This window comes from Pyrgilauda ruficollis, unplaced genomic scaffold (assembly GCF_017590135.1).
Source record: "Pyrgilauda ruficollis isolate IOZ18807 unplaced genomic scaffold, ASM1759013v1 scaffold18, whole genome shotgun sequence".
NCBI classification, from domain to species: domain Eukaryota; kingdom Metazoa; phylum Chordata; class Aves; order Passeriformes; family Passeridae; genus Pyrgilauda; species Pyrgilauda ruficollis.
The window spans coordinates 9800330-9815023 of NW_024516984.1; the positions used below are offsets into that span (position 1 = coordinate 9800330).

At 40.1% G+C, this 14694-nt stretch overlaps 1 protein-coding gene across 5 annotated transcripts in view; it reads left to right on the plus strand.

The window, feature by feature from the left end:
• The window catches only part of NCOA2 (nuclear receptor coactivator 2), a 186960-nt gene that overhangs the window by 143975 nt on the left and 28291 nt on the right, over positions 1-14694 (plus strand). For all 5 annotated transcript variants that reach the window (XM_041464373.1, XM_041464374.1, XM_041464377.1 and 2 more), the window contains 3 exons: positions 1810-1957; positions 4061-5330; positions 13890-14100. In XM_041464373.1, coding sequence (XP_041320307.1) covers positions 1810-1957; positions 4061-5330; positions 13890-14100 — 1629 coding nt within the window. The remainder of the gene's footprint in view (positions 1-1809; positions 1958-4060; positions 5331-13889; positions 14101-14694) is intronic.

Genomic DNA, 14694 nt, shown 5'->3' on the forward strand with positions numbered 1-14694 from the left:
TTGCTTCCCTGCCCTGAAGAAAAACAAGTCATATCTTGGGCTGGAGCATCTTTGTGCTTGCAGTTTTCGGGTCATTGTGGTTTGACAGTGGAAGCAAAGAAAGTAATGATCTCCTACATGTAATCCAGCATTACAGTGTGAAAAAAATGCAGCATTAGCCTGATAAACAATAAAAACATGCTTTAACATTATCTCTCAGTGTAAAATGCAGAATGTATGGTAAGTTTATATTGGCCACAGTCAGAAAAATAGCATTTCCTCAAGAGGAATATGGAAACATTCTTGTTTGCTTAAAGAATTAGTTTGGAAAATGATTTAAGTAGAGATTTCACTTGTATCCTGTTGGCATTGAGTACTGGAATTTCCTGATGTGGTATATGCTAAAGTTAAGAGCTTTGGACCTTTTGGTGCCCAAAGGTTAAACTGAAACAATGACATACCTAACAGTGAAATTTTGTTTTGTATTGTTTCACTGTTGTAGGTTTTTGTTTTTCATTACATTTTTACTCTGAAAAACCCCTTCTGGTTGTTTAAATTGTGCTTCCTGTTTTCTCACTGCTTAGATAATACTTTGCAACCTTGCAGAACAATATATAACAGTGGGGGACAGGGAAGGAAAGCAATTGTAACCAGTCTTGCAAGGCTGAAAATGTGGTAGCTCTGTAGACCAGAAAAATGAAGGCCACGCTTGGAAAACCATGTCATTTTATTACAACAGGAAGTATTAAAAGATTAGCAATGAAATGAAGATCACATGATACTATTAATTAAAAAAATAATAAAATAGAAAAGAGAAAGAACCTCGCTGAAAATACAGATATGTGAAAAAATAAGAAATTAAATGTCTTTGTAGTGCTTCATTCCTATTTTTTCCCTAAATGATTATATGAAAATTTTTGAAGTATTTTACTTCTCTCATGTCTCCAATCCTAATGTGATTGCATTTGGACTAGAAATTGTAAGTTTGTTTCATTGATGACAGAGAGTGAACAGTAAAATAAATGTTTGGGAGATTTGCTTTTCCATAACATGTTGTAATTTTTCATTAAAGAAGTATCACAGGGATCTATGGAAGTTAAAAAACTGAATTTGTTGAAGTTCAGATTTACATTAAAAACTTAAAGGGCTGCAGAATGTGTACAGTGAAGTAAACCCCAAACCTGAAATGCAGTCAGCACTGAGAAAGTGTAGCAGAGCCCCAGTGTTGATGTAGGTAATTTTATTTGTAATTTTTTGAGCTATATATGTTTTGTATTTGTTCTTTTAAAAGTAATAATTTCTCTTTCCCGTTCTCATTCCTAGTTTTTCTTAGGTAAGAGTTTATGCATTTTTTAAATTAAAGAAGTAGTGAGAGTAACTGCTGCAAGACAATTGAGGCAGGCAATAAGGAGGAGAATATACAGGCTAATGGAAACAGATGATCTAAAAACTAAGGACATTTATATTAAATCATCATGATGTAATGGTACAATGAAAAAGTGTTTGAGGAGCAAAAGGAATTAGACACATATTTGATGAAAAGTGAAATAGACATCAAGAGCTTCCTGTCTGCTCCTGAAATATCTTCTATTTCACAGTATCTTCCTGTTATTGCTGTCACTCCTTACGGATTTTCATTCGATCACCCTACAGCACGCGGGATCCTTTTTTTTGTACACATCGCATCTGTTTATTTTCAAAACGCTCTTTTTGTTTGTTCTGCTCAATTAGCACCGCATCTATCGGTGCTGAACATCAGATGCTGAGCAGCTGAGCTGCGTGCCCTGCAGTTTGTCAGTAGTTCACCTGTGTTGTTGTGCTTGCCTGCAGTGCTGAGGCAGGGGCTGGCCTTCAGCCCTGTGTATCGCTTTTCCCTGTCGGACGGCACCATCGTCTCTGCCCAAACCAAGAGCAAGCTCATCCGTTCTCAGACGACCAGTGAACCTCAGCTTGTAATCTCCTTGCATATGCTTCACAGGTAATCCTGGCCACTTCATTACATCCACGCTCTGCCAAGAGTCGTGCAAAGCACAAGGTTGCCAAAGCAAATAGATGGTTTAAGGCTGATAGATTTCAGTTGACCCAGAACTGATATCATGGAAACAAAGTGAGATTTTGAAATCAATGCTTGCAGCAGGAAAAGACTGTAAGATTGTTTCAGAATTTAAAAATGGCATGCTGGATTTTCAATGCCATGCTCTTATTTTCTTATTTTTTGTATTTTGCATAGTAGATACAAGAAACTTTCCAACAGTAATTAAATCTAGAAAACTTAGAATTCTTGTAGTTCACATTCTGTTATTGGTTCTGGTTCTTCTTAAAAAAACATGTTATGATTACTAGGACTGCACTTTAGACAAAGTGTTACTTAATTCTTTGATTTCCTTCAGGCCTTGTCTTTTCTGGTGCTTGGCTAAGTTGCTCTCAATTGTCCAATCCTAAGAAGTGTCACTACTGTTAATTTGGGTTTTTTTTCAAAAAGTACAGACAATAATATGCTAAAGTCAGGGCTGAGTAATCACTGACATCAGAACTTCAACATACAATTTTTATTAAGTCATTGCATGTCCTGGTGTATTTGTATCAGATTTTGTTTCAGATTTTATTCCTGATCCTCTGTATCATTTTTCTTGAAAGGAAGAAAACAGTGCTAAACCTAATTATAACTGAAACTATTTTATAGAAATTGTAGATTGATCTGACCAAAAGCCATCTGCAATTTATTTTCTTTGGACTGCTGAATAAACCTAATATTTTATTAAGTGCCAAATCTTAAATTTTAAAAAGCAAGCACTAATAATTTTTAAATGGTACTCATAAATTTTCTTGCACATTTTTAGCAAAGTGCTGGTACTACTGTATTTGTAATAAGGTTTTAAAAATACCCCTTTTTTATAGTTAATGTTTTTCACCTTTGCCTTTATACCTAAGGTAACCAGTACAGAATAAGAAGATTCACTACTCTGTATTCTTCAATTATTTCACTACTCACATTTTAGCAAAACTGAAGGTTTATCTGCGCTTGCTTATACTGTGCAAATAGGAATGGTTTTTGTCTCATGGAGAATGCATATTAGGAATGTTCCATTTGTATTTGGTTTTGGAAGTCCAGAGTTGATTAGATTTTTTTTGTCAGAATCTCATTTTTTTCCTTCCTAACCTACTTGACTCTGTCTCTTTTGTAGCTTTTAGCATTTGGGAATATATCTGATTTTCCTAATTTAAGTTTTAGCACAGAGTAAAAAGTGTATTACATCCTCCCATAAACTAATTAAAATCTACTGAGGAAAATAAAAGTGACCTTCAGGTGCTGTCACAAGAGCTTTTTCTCTGTGTGTGTGTGTGTCTCTCTCTCTTCTCTTTCTTCTGTCTTGCGGCTTACATCTCTAAAATATGAGTTTCAGCTCCTGTGTGTGTGGTTTGTTGTTTTTCTTCTCCCCTTTTCCTAAATGCCTGTGCAGGACTGGATTGCTAACAGACTGTTCTCATTCTGAACAAGTATCCAGTAGTTCCCTTGGCTCACAGGCTGTTTTGGAGCAGTATTGAAATACTCTGGCAGTGTAAAAATGTGACTTTTTCAACTTTCTTTTCGCTATGAACTTGGTGGGCAAATAGCCCACTCCAGCCTTGTGGTGGGGCTAACTTAGAGAATTTCAAAACTCCAGCAAACAGCTGTCCGCAGCTGTCTTGTAAAACGTGTATTTGTTGGGTCATATGTTTCAGATGAGATTTCTTTCAGTTCTAGAAGTTAGCTCTTGCCAAATTGTAGAGGAGAGATACATTAAAGGGAGTGTGAAATTGTAACCTATCAGCATTTCTAATGACTGTCATTTAAATGAGGTTTAATTTTGTTTTTTCCTCTCATTGTTTTCTAATGAGGTACTGGAAAACCATACTGTTAATGTTCAGCCATGTTGAGAGTTGCATATCACTTTTATCACTTGTTGATTTATTTTTGATTGTAGGGATTTTGTGTTATTTTAAAGCGAGGTTTGGGGTTTTGTTTCTTTTTCCGTAATATAATTGCAAGTTGGCCGCTGTCATTTAGCTAACAGGCTGTTTTCTTCCTCTTGCCACATAGAGAGCAGAATGTCTGTGGAATGAATCAGGATTTGACTGGACAAGGAATGGGGAAGATATTGAACCCAATTAGTTCCAGCAGCCCTGCCCATCAGGCCATGTGCAGTGGGAACCCAGGTCAGGATATGACCATCAGTAGCAATATAAATTTTGCCATAAATGGCCCAAAGGAGCAAGTGGGCATGCCAGCAGGCAGGTTTGGTGGTTCAGGGGGAATGAACCATGTGTCAAGCATACAAGCATCCACTCCTCAGGGTAGTAACTATGCACTAAAAATGAATAGCCCCTCTCAAAGCAGCCCCGGCATGAACCCAGGGCAGCCAAACTCTATGCTTTCCCCAAGGCATCGCGTGAGCCCTGGAGTGGCAGGAAGTCCTCGCATCCCACCCAGTCAGTTCTCCCCTGCAGGAAGCTTACATTCACCTGTGGGAGTCTGCAGCAGCACAGGAAATAGCCATAACTACACCAACAGTTCCCTGAACGCACTTCAGGCCCTCAGCGAGGGCCACGGCGTTTCTCTAGGATCGTCGTTGGCTTCACCTGACCTAAAAATGGGAAACTTACAAAATTCCCCTGTGAATATGAATCCTCCCCAGCTTAGCAAGATGGGAAGCCTGGACTCTAAAGACTGCTTTGGAATATATGGGGAGCAATCAGAAGGTACAACTGGACAAGCAGAGAGCAGCTGCCATTCAGGAGAGCAGAAAGACAACAGCGATAGCAACATGCCACCGGGTGTCAGTGGTGAGAGACCTGATGGACAGAATAAACTGCACGACGGAAAAAGCCAGACAAAGCTCTTACAATTGCTGACCACCAAATCAGATCAGATGGAGCCTTCACCTTTGTCCAGTACCATGGGAGACATTAGCAAGGACTCCACGGGAGGGTTGCCTGGGTCTGGTTCAGCACACGGAACCTCGCTCAAGGAGAAGCATAAAATTTTGCACAGACTATTGCAGGACAGTAGTTCTCCTGTAGATTTGGCCAAGCTCACAGCAGAGGCCACAGGCAAAGAACTGAACCAGGAGTCCAGTAGCACAGCTCCTGGTTCAGAGGTGACTGTTAAACAGGAGCCAGCGAGTCCTAAGAAGAATAATAATGCACTACTTCGCTACTTGCTAGATAAAGATGATACTAAAGATATTGGTTTACCAGACATACCCCCAAAACTGGAGCGGTTGGACAGTAAGACAGACCCTTCCGGTAGCACAAAGTTAATAGCTATGAGGACGGAAAAAGAAGAGATAAGCTTTGAGCCTAATGAACAGGTAAGCTAATTTTTGCATTATGTGTGAATGGCTTGTTTCAGGCCTGCATTCCTGCCATCTGACTTCTGCTAAGAGTATCATCTTGGCACTTCAGGAGGCTGTTACCTGTCCTTTGAAATCCAGTCTTCGCTCAGTTTCCCAGTCAGTGTTACTAGGTTGTGATGATCCCACTGTGTAAAAGCACAGGCTCTGCCTGGGTGGAGGTGGATAATGCAGGGTGCCTTTCCCAGATGGTAGTCAGGCAAAGAGAAAATTCTCGTGATTCTTGGTTAGTGCTACCTAATTGACAGCTTTCCCACAGGCTGAGGTTGAACTGCTGTTGTGCTTGCTAAATGGGTCCTTGACCTAGCCCAGCATAGCAGCTACACTCCTCCCATGGAAAACAGGTTCATGCAGAAGAACAGGAGTTGTTCGAAAGGACTGATAACAACTTTGCATTACTGGTCTTCATGCTATGCTTGACCTGCAAATTAAAATGAAAGCAAATAGACTTCTGTGCCAGTTTGGAGGATTTGATGGGGTTTTCTTGTCATCTTAAAAATTCTTTATATTCAGCCTCAAGTCTCTGTGAAAGATTAATTGTTCAGTACGGAGATCATGTCTCCTCATGCAAGGTTATCTGCATTGAGTTTTGCATTCAGAATTTCTTTGCTTTCCGTGCAAGATCACTTGTTGCTGTGCTGCCCAACGCAATAATAAATGGTGTATTGTTGGGACCTATGCTAAGAAGTGTTATGTCACACTGGCTTTCATGCAGAATTCACTTTCCAAAAGCAGCGGGTCCACATCACCCAGAATGCTCCAGGTTTCAGAGCTTTGCAAGAAAAAGGGACACAGTGAAAGCAATCTACTACTTCAGTATTACTGTTTATATTATTTATAAAATGGGTAATTACAATATCAATTTTAGTATAAAGCATTTTCTGGGAAGGTTATAACTAGCTGGAGTTAATGATCCTTAGATTTGTCTTACACTATCGAATCTCCCAGCTGGTCATTAATCCCTAGGCAGCCCTGTGTGTGAAGCCTTAGTTTGTAAATCATGATCAGATTATATACAATGCAAATGTTCATGTGTCTCATTCACAGCCATATCCTTAATTTTAAAAATTGTGTATATTTTCTAATGTGTAGAGTGGCTTTGAGCTTGTTTATTTTTTTTAACCCATCATAACTTTTTATTTTTGTGCATAAAGACATTCTTGTTTATATTTTCTATATTGTATTGTGAAGATGAGGAGGGATAGACGACATTTTCTTAGCCCTAAGACCCAACTTTGGATTATTATTTTTTTTATTTGCCATTTTGGCAGTGTGTAACTAGTAGACAGTTCTTTCAACAGTGGTTATAACCACAAAACATAGAGGCCAAACGTACCTCTCCAGTGTAGATGCAGCATTGTTAAAATCTCAGTTATCCAGGCAACTCCTAAGGTTACTTCACTGCTTTTGACAACTACTCCCACTATGTAGGAGCAATTGTGGTTTTTCAATCCCTTCCGCACTTTAGGGGAAACCAAGCCAAATTGTACTAATTTCTCCTCGCTGAAATTTGCGCTGATTTATCCTCAAGCCTGGATGTTAGTTTAGTTTTCAATAGAAGCCTGTATTTTTTAGTGTGTGTAGAGGTAGGCTTTAGATTCTCTTTGAGAACTGATGGTTCATTAGGCTAGAAAAATACAGATATCAAGAAATCCACAGTTAAACTAGCAAGAATGGCATATTTTTAAAATATCTGATAGATTTCAGTTCCTAGTTCAGATCCTGCGCATTGAAGTCAGTACTAGATTGAAAGCAGAGATCTTCAATCCTCCGAAATTAGGTACTCAGCAAGAATGTAAAATTTGGTAATCACAAAAAAATGTATGCCCTTCATCCATAGATCAAAATCATGGCCTTCAGATGATTTGTTGCCCTAGAATTAAATTTCTAAAAGAATTAAAATGTTCTCTTTTGTGATCTCTGTGGAGTACACAAGAAACGGTTTAGCTTACAAACCAATTCTCAGAGAGCAGGTTCTGTCCTCTCTAGAACTTTGTTGTCTAGTCCAAGGTAGTACTACAAACTCATTTTATTGATGATGGAAACACAGAAAAACACTCCAGGATTTTTTTTTTTTAATCTTATCCTAATGTGTGTCTAAAACAGATGAGGTAAGCTGCTCTTTATTGCTATTCCCATTGACAAGTGGTAGCACAGGTGAGCAGTTTAAACTAGCTGCTTTACTTTTTCATAGGCAACTTGTGTCTCACCCTAAATGTAAACATCAGACTAACTATAAAACCAACTTTCAAGAAGGAGACTTCAGTGTCTACAAGCACTGCCAACCTCAAGCAGTTCAAAATCGGGTCTCCTGAATGATGAACTTCGTAAAGTGAATGGTCTATTCATTTTTTATTTTTAGGTTTTATGTTTCTGAGGCTGGAGAGGGATTTGAGGGGGTTGAAGTGCGGGCTGTGGATGTATTGCCTTTTCTTAAAATTTGAAGACAGAGTTTGTCTCCCAGGAGAGAGCGAACCGGAGGTACAGAAAGGTCCAGGAGTTGGGTTTGTTCAGAAAACCCACAAAGCAGTGCAGGATAAAGTGGTAGGGGCTTCCTCAGCTCCAAGGTATGGAACAGCCAGTCTTGTCAGTGTGATGGAAGACTGCTGGATAATGACAGAAGGGCTTTTGTTGCTCCTGTTACTCCTGTTGGCTGTAAACAGAACTTTAAAACCCACTTAAAATGCAGTGAAACCTGGAGCTGAATAAACAGAAGTCCAGCATGGAGAGGAAATGATGGGGAATATAGAATAATGTAAGTGTTTAACTGTCTGAAGACCAGGCCTTTAAACAAATAACCACTTTACCCCAATTATAAAATCACTGAAAATATTTAGCATCAAAACTCTTCAGCTTTGGAAGATGGTCTCCCACAGGAAGTGCTCATTGCCTAAATTTAGATCAAAGCTGGAACTATTTAGTACAAGACTAGAACACAGATTCTTGAGCTAAATTCTTCCATCCTCCTGCATCCTTCCCCCTCCTTTTTCCTCCCATATGTAAAAATTAGCCATGTGCTTGTGTTACCTATTTTGCAGGTTTATTTAAAACTTCCCCTCCCTGAGGAATGTTGTATTTTTAAGTAATTAGTCACTGGAGTGTGCAGTTTCTCTGGAAACTGCAGCAGAGCAGCAGTGGGATGGCCTCTACAAGGGAGATCAGTGTGTTGGGAGGCAACAGAGCCATTGCATTTTTTCCTTTTACTTTTGGTGTGACTTTCTGTGCAGGAAATGCTTTGAAGTGCACCACTGTACCAAAAATAGCAGTCTTCTAGGTAGTGTGTTTAAACATACTCTTCTGCAGAGAGCAGCAACTGACAGGAAGCCTTTCTCAAATGGCAGAGAATATTTCCAGCCCTGCAGTACCTTTTTCCCTTCCTTGGTGGGATGATGGTTATCTGGCTTTATTAGGCTGATTGCTGTTCCAGTTACAGCAGCTGTAAGGGAGGGGGGATGAAAGAGGGACCTGCTGGGGACACTCAGCGGGGCTTTTCCTCCAGCACCCACCGTAGTAGGGCTGTTGCTGTCAAGCACCACGAGTTCTCATATGGCTCACCACTGTTAGAAAGGGAAGAGAGTCCCTCTGCAGTAAACCTGCCTTCTCCAGCTCTCCCTGACTGTCCACTGCCAGGAGCAGCCCCTGCAGTGATCAGGAGGTGGTCAGATGTGGCAAGGACTGGCTGACAGCTTGGAGGGGAGGGAGAGTGAAAGTAGAGGGGAACATTAGAGAAACATCATGAACAATGTTAGATATGGCCTTGCTAAAGTAGCTTGTTCTCTTAGAAATCACCTGGGGGAGCATGGAATGAAATCCCAATCTCTGCAAGTGTACTCTCCTCTTTTTTGCTCAGTAGACCATAAAGACAGCCTGTTTGACAGGGACTTTGCAATGCAACAGTCTGCACAAATGCTGTTCCAGATATCATCTCAAGTATGTACATTATTGTCCTAAAACTCAGAAACTGCTCTGGTGTTCCTCACATACTTTATCAACTCTGCTGTATTCATGCTTTATGTGGAAACCAGTATCTTCCCAATACTAGCATATTTTCTCTACACATGCCACTCATCTTTAAAAAACCTATTTCTGTTTTAATAGTCCAGAATCCATTAAGTTCATGAGGAACATTTGTTTCTTCTTGAAATTCTATCAAAATCTTAGAATGGGGATTCCATTTTCTGAATGTCTTGCAGTAAGAGTTCTGCTTTTAAATGTTAGTCATAGAATAGCTTGATAATTTAATAGGATTTCTAGCCAATTTTATATTTATTGCAGTTACCAGGGAGAAAAATGCTGTGTTGGTTCCACTTCTAATTTCCTTTTCCCTTCTTTTCATAATCCCTTAGTTTATTGCCAGTTTGGAGAAGGGATTTGGTTGCATTTGCCTCTTATGGTCAAATGTTTTGCCCGTACTTCTGAGGTAGAAGATGAGCTAAACTTCAAATTTATGCAAATCAGGTGTAGTTTCAAGTTGTGTCCCCACCAAAAGACATCCTGTTTTAAGTCCTCAGAACACAGGGTCACAGTGCAAGCCATGGGCAATGCCCATGGCAGGAAGGAGATTTCCATCTTATCCAGTATCTTATCCAGTCCTTCACAATCCATGGAAGCTAGGCTTTGAAACAGCAACTTTTGTAAACCAAACTTCATGTTGAGGTGCAGCTGCCTTTCAGTACAGCTGCAAAAATTCTGTAAGCTCTTAAGTTTAATCTGTATTTCTCTATATGACAGTATAAATTAAGTACTTTTTCAAATGCAAAAATATCCGTGAGAGTTATTTGTCTTACACTTTCTGGCACTTAGTGCCCAAGTTCTACAGAGATTGTCATAATTGCATTACTTAGACATGAAAATTACTTAGACATAATGAAAATACCCACACAAGAACTTTCTTGTGATGCTTAGCACTTTATCAGGTGCCTTTTTTTTTTTTTTAATTCCTGACAAATAATTGTTTCACAGGGAGCTTAGGGTGTGCCTTCTATTTACATAAATTCAGTTTAGGCCATTAACAAAATAAATATAGAATATAAATAAAAGAAAAATCCCATTAATCTAACCAAGTAAATATTTTAATGCTGGTTTCTGCACATATGGTGCCATTTGAGGGTGAATCTGGAAAGATTTAGGCTAACGTCATAGGATGGTGTTAATTCCAAATCTCTTGGAGCTTTTGTAGCAGTTGAGAACTCTTCTAAAAATATAAAGATGAAATATTTAATATTGATTATTAAGCAAAAAAAGGGAGAAGGTTATGTGTTTGGGTTGTTGTAATACATCTGTTATATTTGCCCTTTCTTTGCCACTTCTGAGAGGAATTAGAAACATCTTAGGGAGTGCAGTTTTCTGACACATTTGGATCAATATGTTCTTCATTGGTGTTTTTTTAGGTTTGGTTTTGAGGTTGTTTTTTTATATATATATCTAGTGTTTGAACAAAGAACTGCAGTAGCCAGAATGCTAAAAGAAAAGATGACACAAAATCCCACATAAAACCAACCAAAAAACCCCCCCTGCAACATATAAAACTTCTCTTTGCTGTTGTCTCAGATACATGTAATGAAGGCCATATGTCTTTATTCCCCCAAAGAGTACTGAATCATCCTTCTATAATTTATGATGCTCTATATCAGTCTCTTCTCCTGGCTCTTGCCATCTTCTTGTAGCAGATCTCCCATCGCTCAAACTACAGCTCCTATAAACATCACTCATGGCTGTCTCTTGGAGCGCCTTTTTGAATCTGCTTATCACCTGTCCCTGCAGTGATTTAGGCTTCATATAATCACTTTTGATTCCTCCTGGCTCAGCCTTTTCTACTGATGTGCTGGGTCCACCCAGCTGCTTGTAATTGCCTGGAAAGCAGTGAGTCATCAGAAGGATTTGTCAAGAACAGATAATCTTGGGCCAGCCAACCTGTTTTCCTCCAGCAAGAGGGTAGCAGAATTGTTGGCATAAGAGAAATAGTGTGTCAAGGTGTTTTGAGGAAGACCCTTTTCCTTATGGCAGGGTAGAGGTGCATGGTCAAGATGAAACTGCTGTGAGTGGTGAGGAAGCTGTAGGAAATATCTCCACACACAGTGGTTATTGAAGGATTCGCTGTCAACATGGAGATGCTGGGGGACTCGTGCAGCATCTAGAGCTGCTCAATGTTTCAGTTAACCTAAATGACCTGATGTGACAATAGAGCTTGGTAAAGCTGAGTATGGCACTTGAATGCCTGCAAACACCCTGGAGGACACAGTTCAGATTCAGCTGCAACAAAGAGATAGAGACAAAATATTAGAACATTCAGGGTGAATAAACACTATTTATTATCAGTACTCAAGAATATTGTCTCAGATTTTTTTTTTTTTTTTTTTTTTAATGAGGGGAGAAGTAACTAAATAGGAAATTTTCAGAGCTGTTCTAGGGATCATAGTGATGACATGATGAGTGAGAGTCAGTAAATGTCATGTAATTAAAAGAATCACATGCTTTTCTGGAATATGCCATCAAAGCATACTATGTGTAGAGGAAATTTTCTGCTTTACCCAGCAGCTATAAGGCTTCATTTTAAGTCCTGTCTTGGACATGGCTTCAGCAAAAGTGTGGATCAACTGAAAGCAATCCACAAGAGCAGTAAGAGTAATGAGTGGCCTAGAAAACAGGTTGTTTGCTGAAGAAAATTCACAAGTTGAGATTGTTTATTCATTTCAGCTTAAAACACAAAAGGACACATGTTTTCAAATACAGAAAAAAGTTAGGAAAAGAAAGGGTAGCACAGTATGCTCTCCAGATTCAAAATATGATTGGAAGGAAGGGTCTAAATTTCTGCGTGAGAGATTTTGTGTTGATACTGATAAAAAAATACAAGAGTAGTAAGGATGGCAGAGTGCTGAAACCTGTTCTCCAGGGAAGCTGTGGATTTTCTGTCTCTGGATGTCTTTAACAAGCAGTTGTATGAACTTCCATAGGGAATGGCATACACTGATTTTGCCTGGAGGCTTTAGATTTCTTCCAGTCCTCTGATTCTCTGATTTCCTACCATTTTGCCGATAACACCAGCCTCTAGATCACCCACGTGCTGCCTTTTAATGGGGTGAATTCCCTCCTCTTTTGCACCATATACTACAATTTATATGACTAGGGCATGATGTAGAAATAATAAAAAATAACACCATGATTATTTGCAGTCAGTCACCCAAAAAAAGCACTTAGCAGTGTAACCTTGGGGCATTTTAGCTACCTTTGAATAAAATAGCTGGACTTCCCAGGAGCAGGTTAGATGTGGTGGCAGGAGTTCTGTACAGACTAATGTGCAGTGCTTCCTAGCTAACCTGTGAGAACCTCAGTAGGTATTTTAAAGCCATCTCAGGTATTTCTACAGTATCTTGTGATCTGTGGCCCAAGTTTGCTCTCAGTAAGAAGTTCATGATGTGGGGAAGGACAAAAGAAAGAAAAAAAAAAAAAAAAAGGCCCAGGAAGTATTGTATTTCAGTTCCGCATGTTTGTGGTGTTATTTCTCAGTTCCCCATCCTTCACAGGTGGCTGCTTACTCTGCCTCTTCTCTGTCATTGCACATTTCCTAATGAAGACACTGATTTTGAGTAGATATTTGTTATCAATACTGTTATATTTACTGTTCAAGATGGTGGTAAACTGAAACTGGACACCCTGTTCTTAATTATTACCCAAGTTTTACTCTTATCAAGAGTTCAGGACTGAGAATATAGTTACAATGATTTCCACATTTCAGTCAGAAAATTATTTTAATTCTGGGAGGTTTTAGACAGAGAAGCGGACAAAAGAAAATACCAGTGAAAATCAGTATATGTAAGAAAAACAAGCAGGTCAGTAATTATGTTAGTATAAGGTGAACTTAATTTTTCTCCCGTCTTTATTTCATTAATTTTCAACTGAATTTAAATGTAAATTCATATGTATATTTCTCTTGTCATACTCTGGAGAAGTTATTTTTGATGTTTGGGAAGTTGGGAGTAAAATAAATTCTCAGTACAATGTATATATCTTGCCACTTAACCTCTGCAGAGTTATTCAGTGTTCAGGTTTTGAATATAACAAAGAAAAGGCATAAGGGGAATTGGTATAGCCGTAAAGTAACTATTTGATTGTATGCTTTTAATCAAGTCATAAAGACACTAGAAATACAACTGTGCTGAAAGAAATGGCAGTTATACCTCCATAAACCCCCATCTTCAGCACTCCTGGCTCTCCTGTTATCCCTGCTGTCCGCACTGATCACAGAGGGCACAGGGAGGAATCCCCCTGTTGCCCAAGGTATGGAATCATCCATCCCCATGCGGGGCTTTTGAAGGGTGCCAGTGCCACACTGGGCTCCCCAAAAGCAAGGCAGAGTAGCCCTGGGAAGCCTGCCCGGTCCCCTTCCAGCGGGTTTGTGAGCCTCCTCCACGTCAGGCCTGTTGCCAGGCTCCTCCGAGGACACTGGGGGGCTGCCTGGCTTGGTCAACAGCAGGCGAGCAGCCCCCTGCACTGTGGGTTTTGTGTTCTTCGTTGCAGCCAGGCAGTGAGTTGGATAACCTGGAAGAGATTCTGGATGACCTGCAGAACAGCCAGTTACCACAGCTTTTCCCAGATAGCCGCCCAGGCGTGCCAGCGGGCTCGGTGGACAAGCAAGCCATCATCAATGACCTCATGCAGCTCACCAGTGACAGCAGCCCCGGTGCGGCAGTGGCCACCCAGAAACCAGCAATGAGGATTTCACAGAGCAGTGAGTGCACCCCGGGCTCGGGAACCCCCCAGTGCAGGCTCTTGGTGCCCCGGTCAGCCAGGGAGGAGCTGGGCAGCTCCCGTCCTGGGCTGCTCTTGTGTGGGGACAGAGCGCCATCTGCGGTCCTCCCAGCTCCAGGCACACAGGACTTGTGTCTAGCTCACACATCCTGGAACTCTGTGTCCCCAGAGATGTTCTCAGGGGTACCCTCAAATCAAACATGCCCTCCTGCCATGATAGGTGACGCTGCTGTTGGCAGGGTTTTGGCATGGAGAGCACGTGCACTTTTTTGTAATGTGGGTCATTCTTTTCTGGCAGCTCTTGCAGCAAAGCTTTTCTAAGCATGAAGGAGAGTCTTCTTCTAAAACCACAAGATTAATAGACGGACAGAAGATTAAGAGTGGCCAACTTTAATTTGAGATTGTGGCTTTTAGTTGAGTTGCTTCCAGCTGACAGCTTTCCTTAACCTTATTAATCAGCTTACAAATCAGCATTGAAACGTTGGTTTGCCATCATGGTATGATGGAAAATAAGCAAGACAGGACTATTATCAAGTACTAATGTTGAATAAAACAACATAAAAAAACACTACTT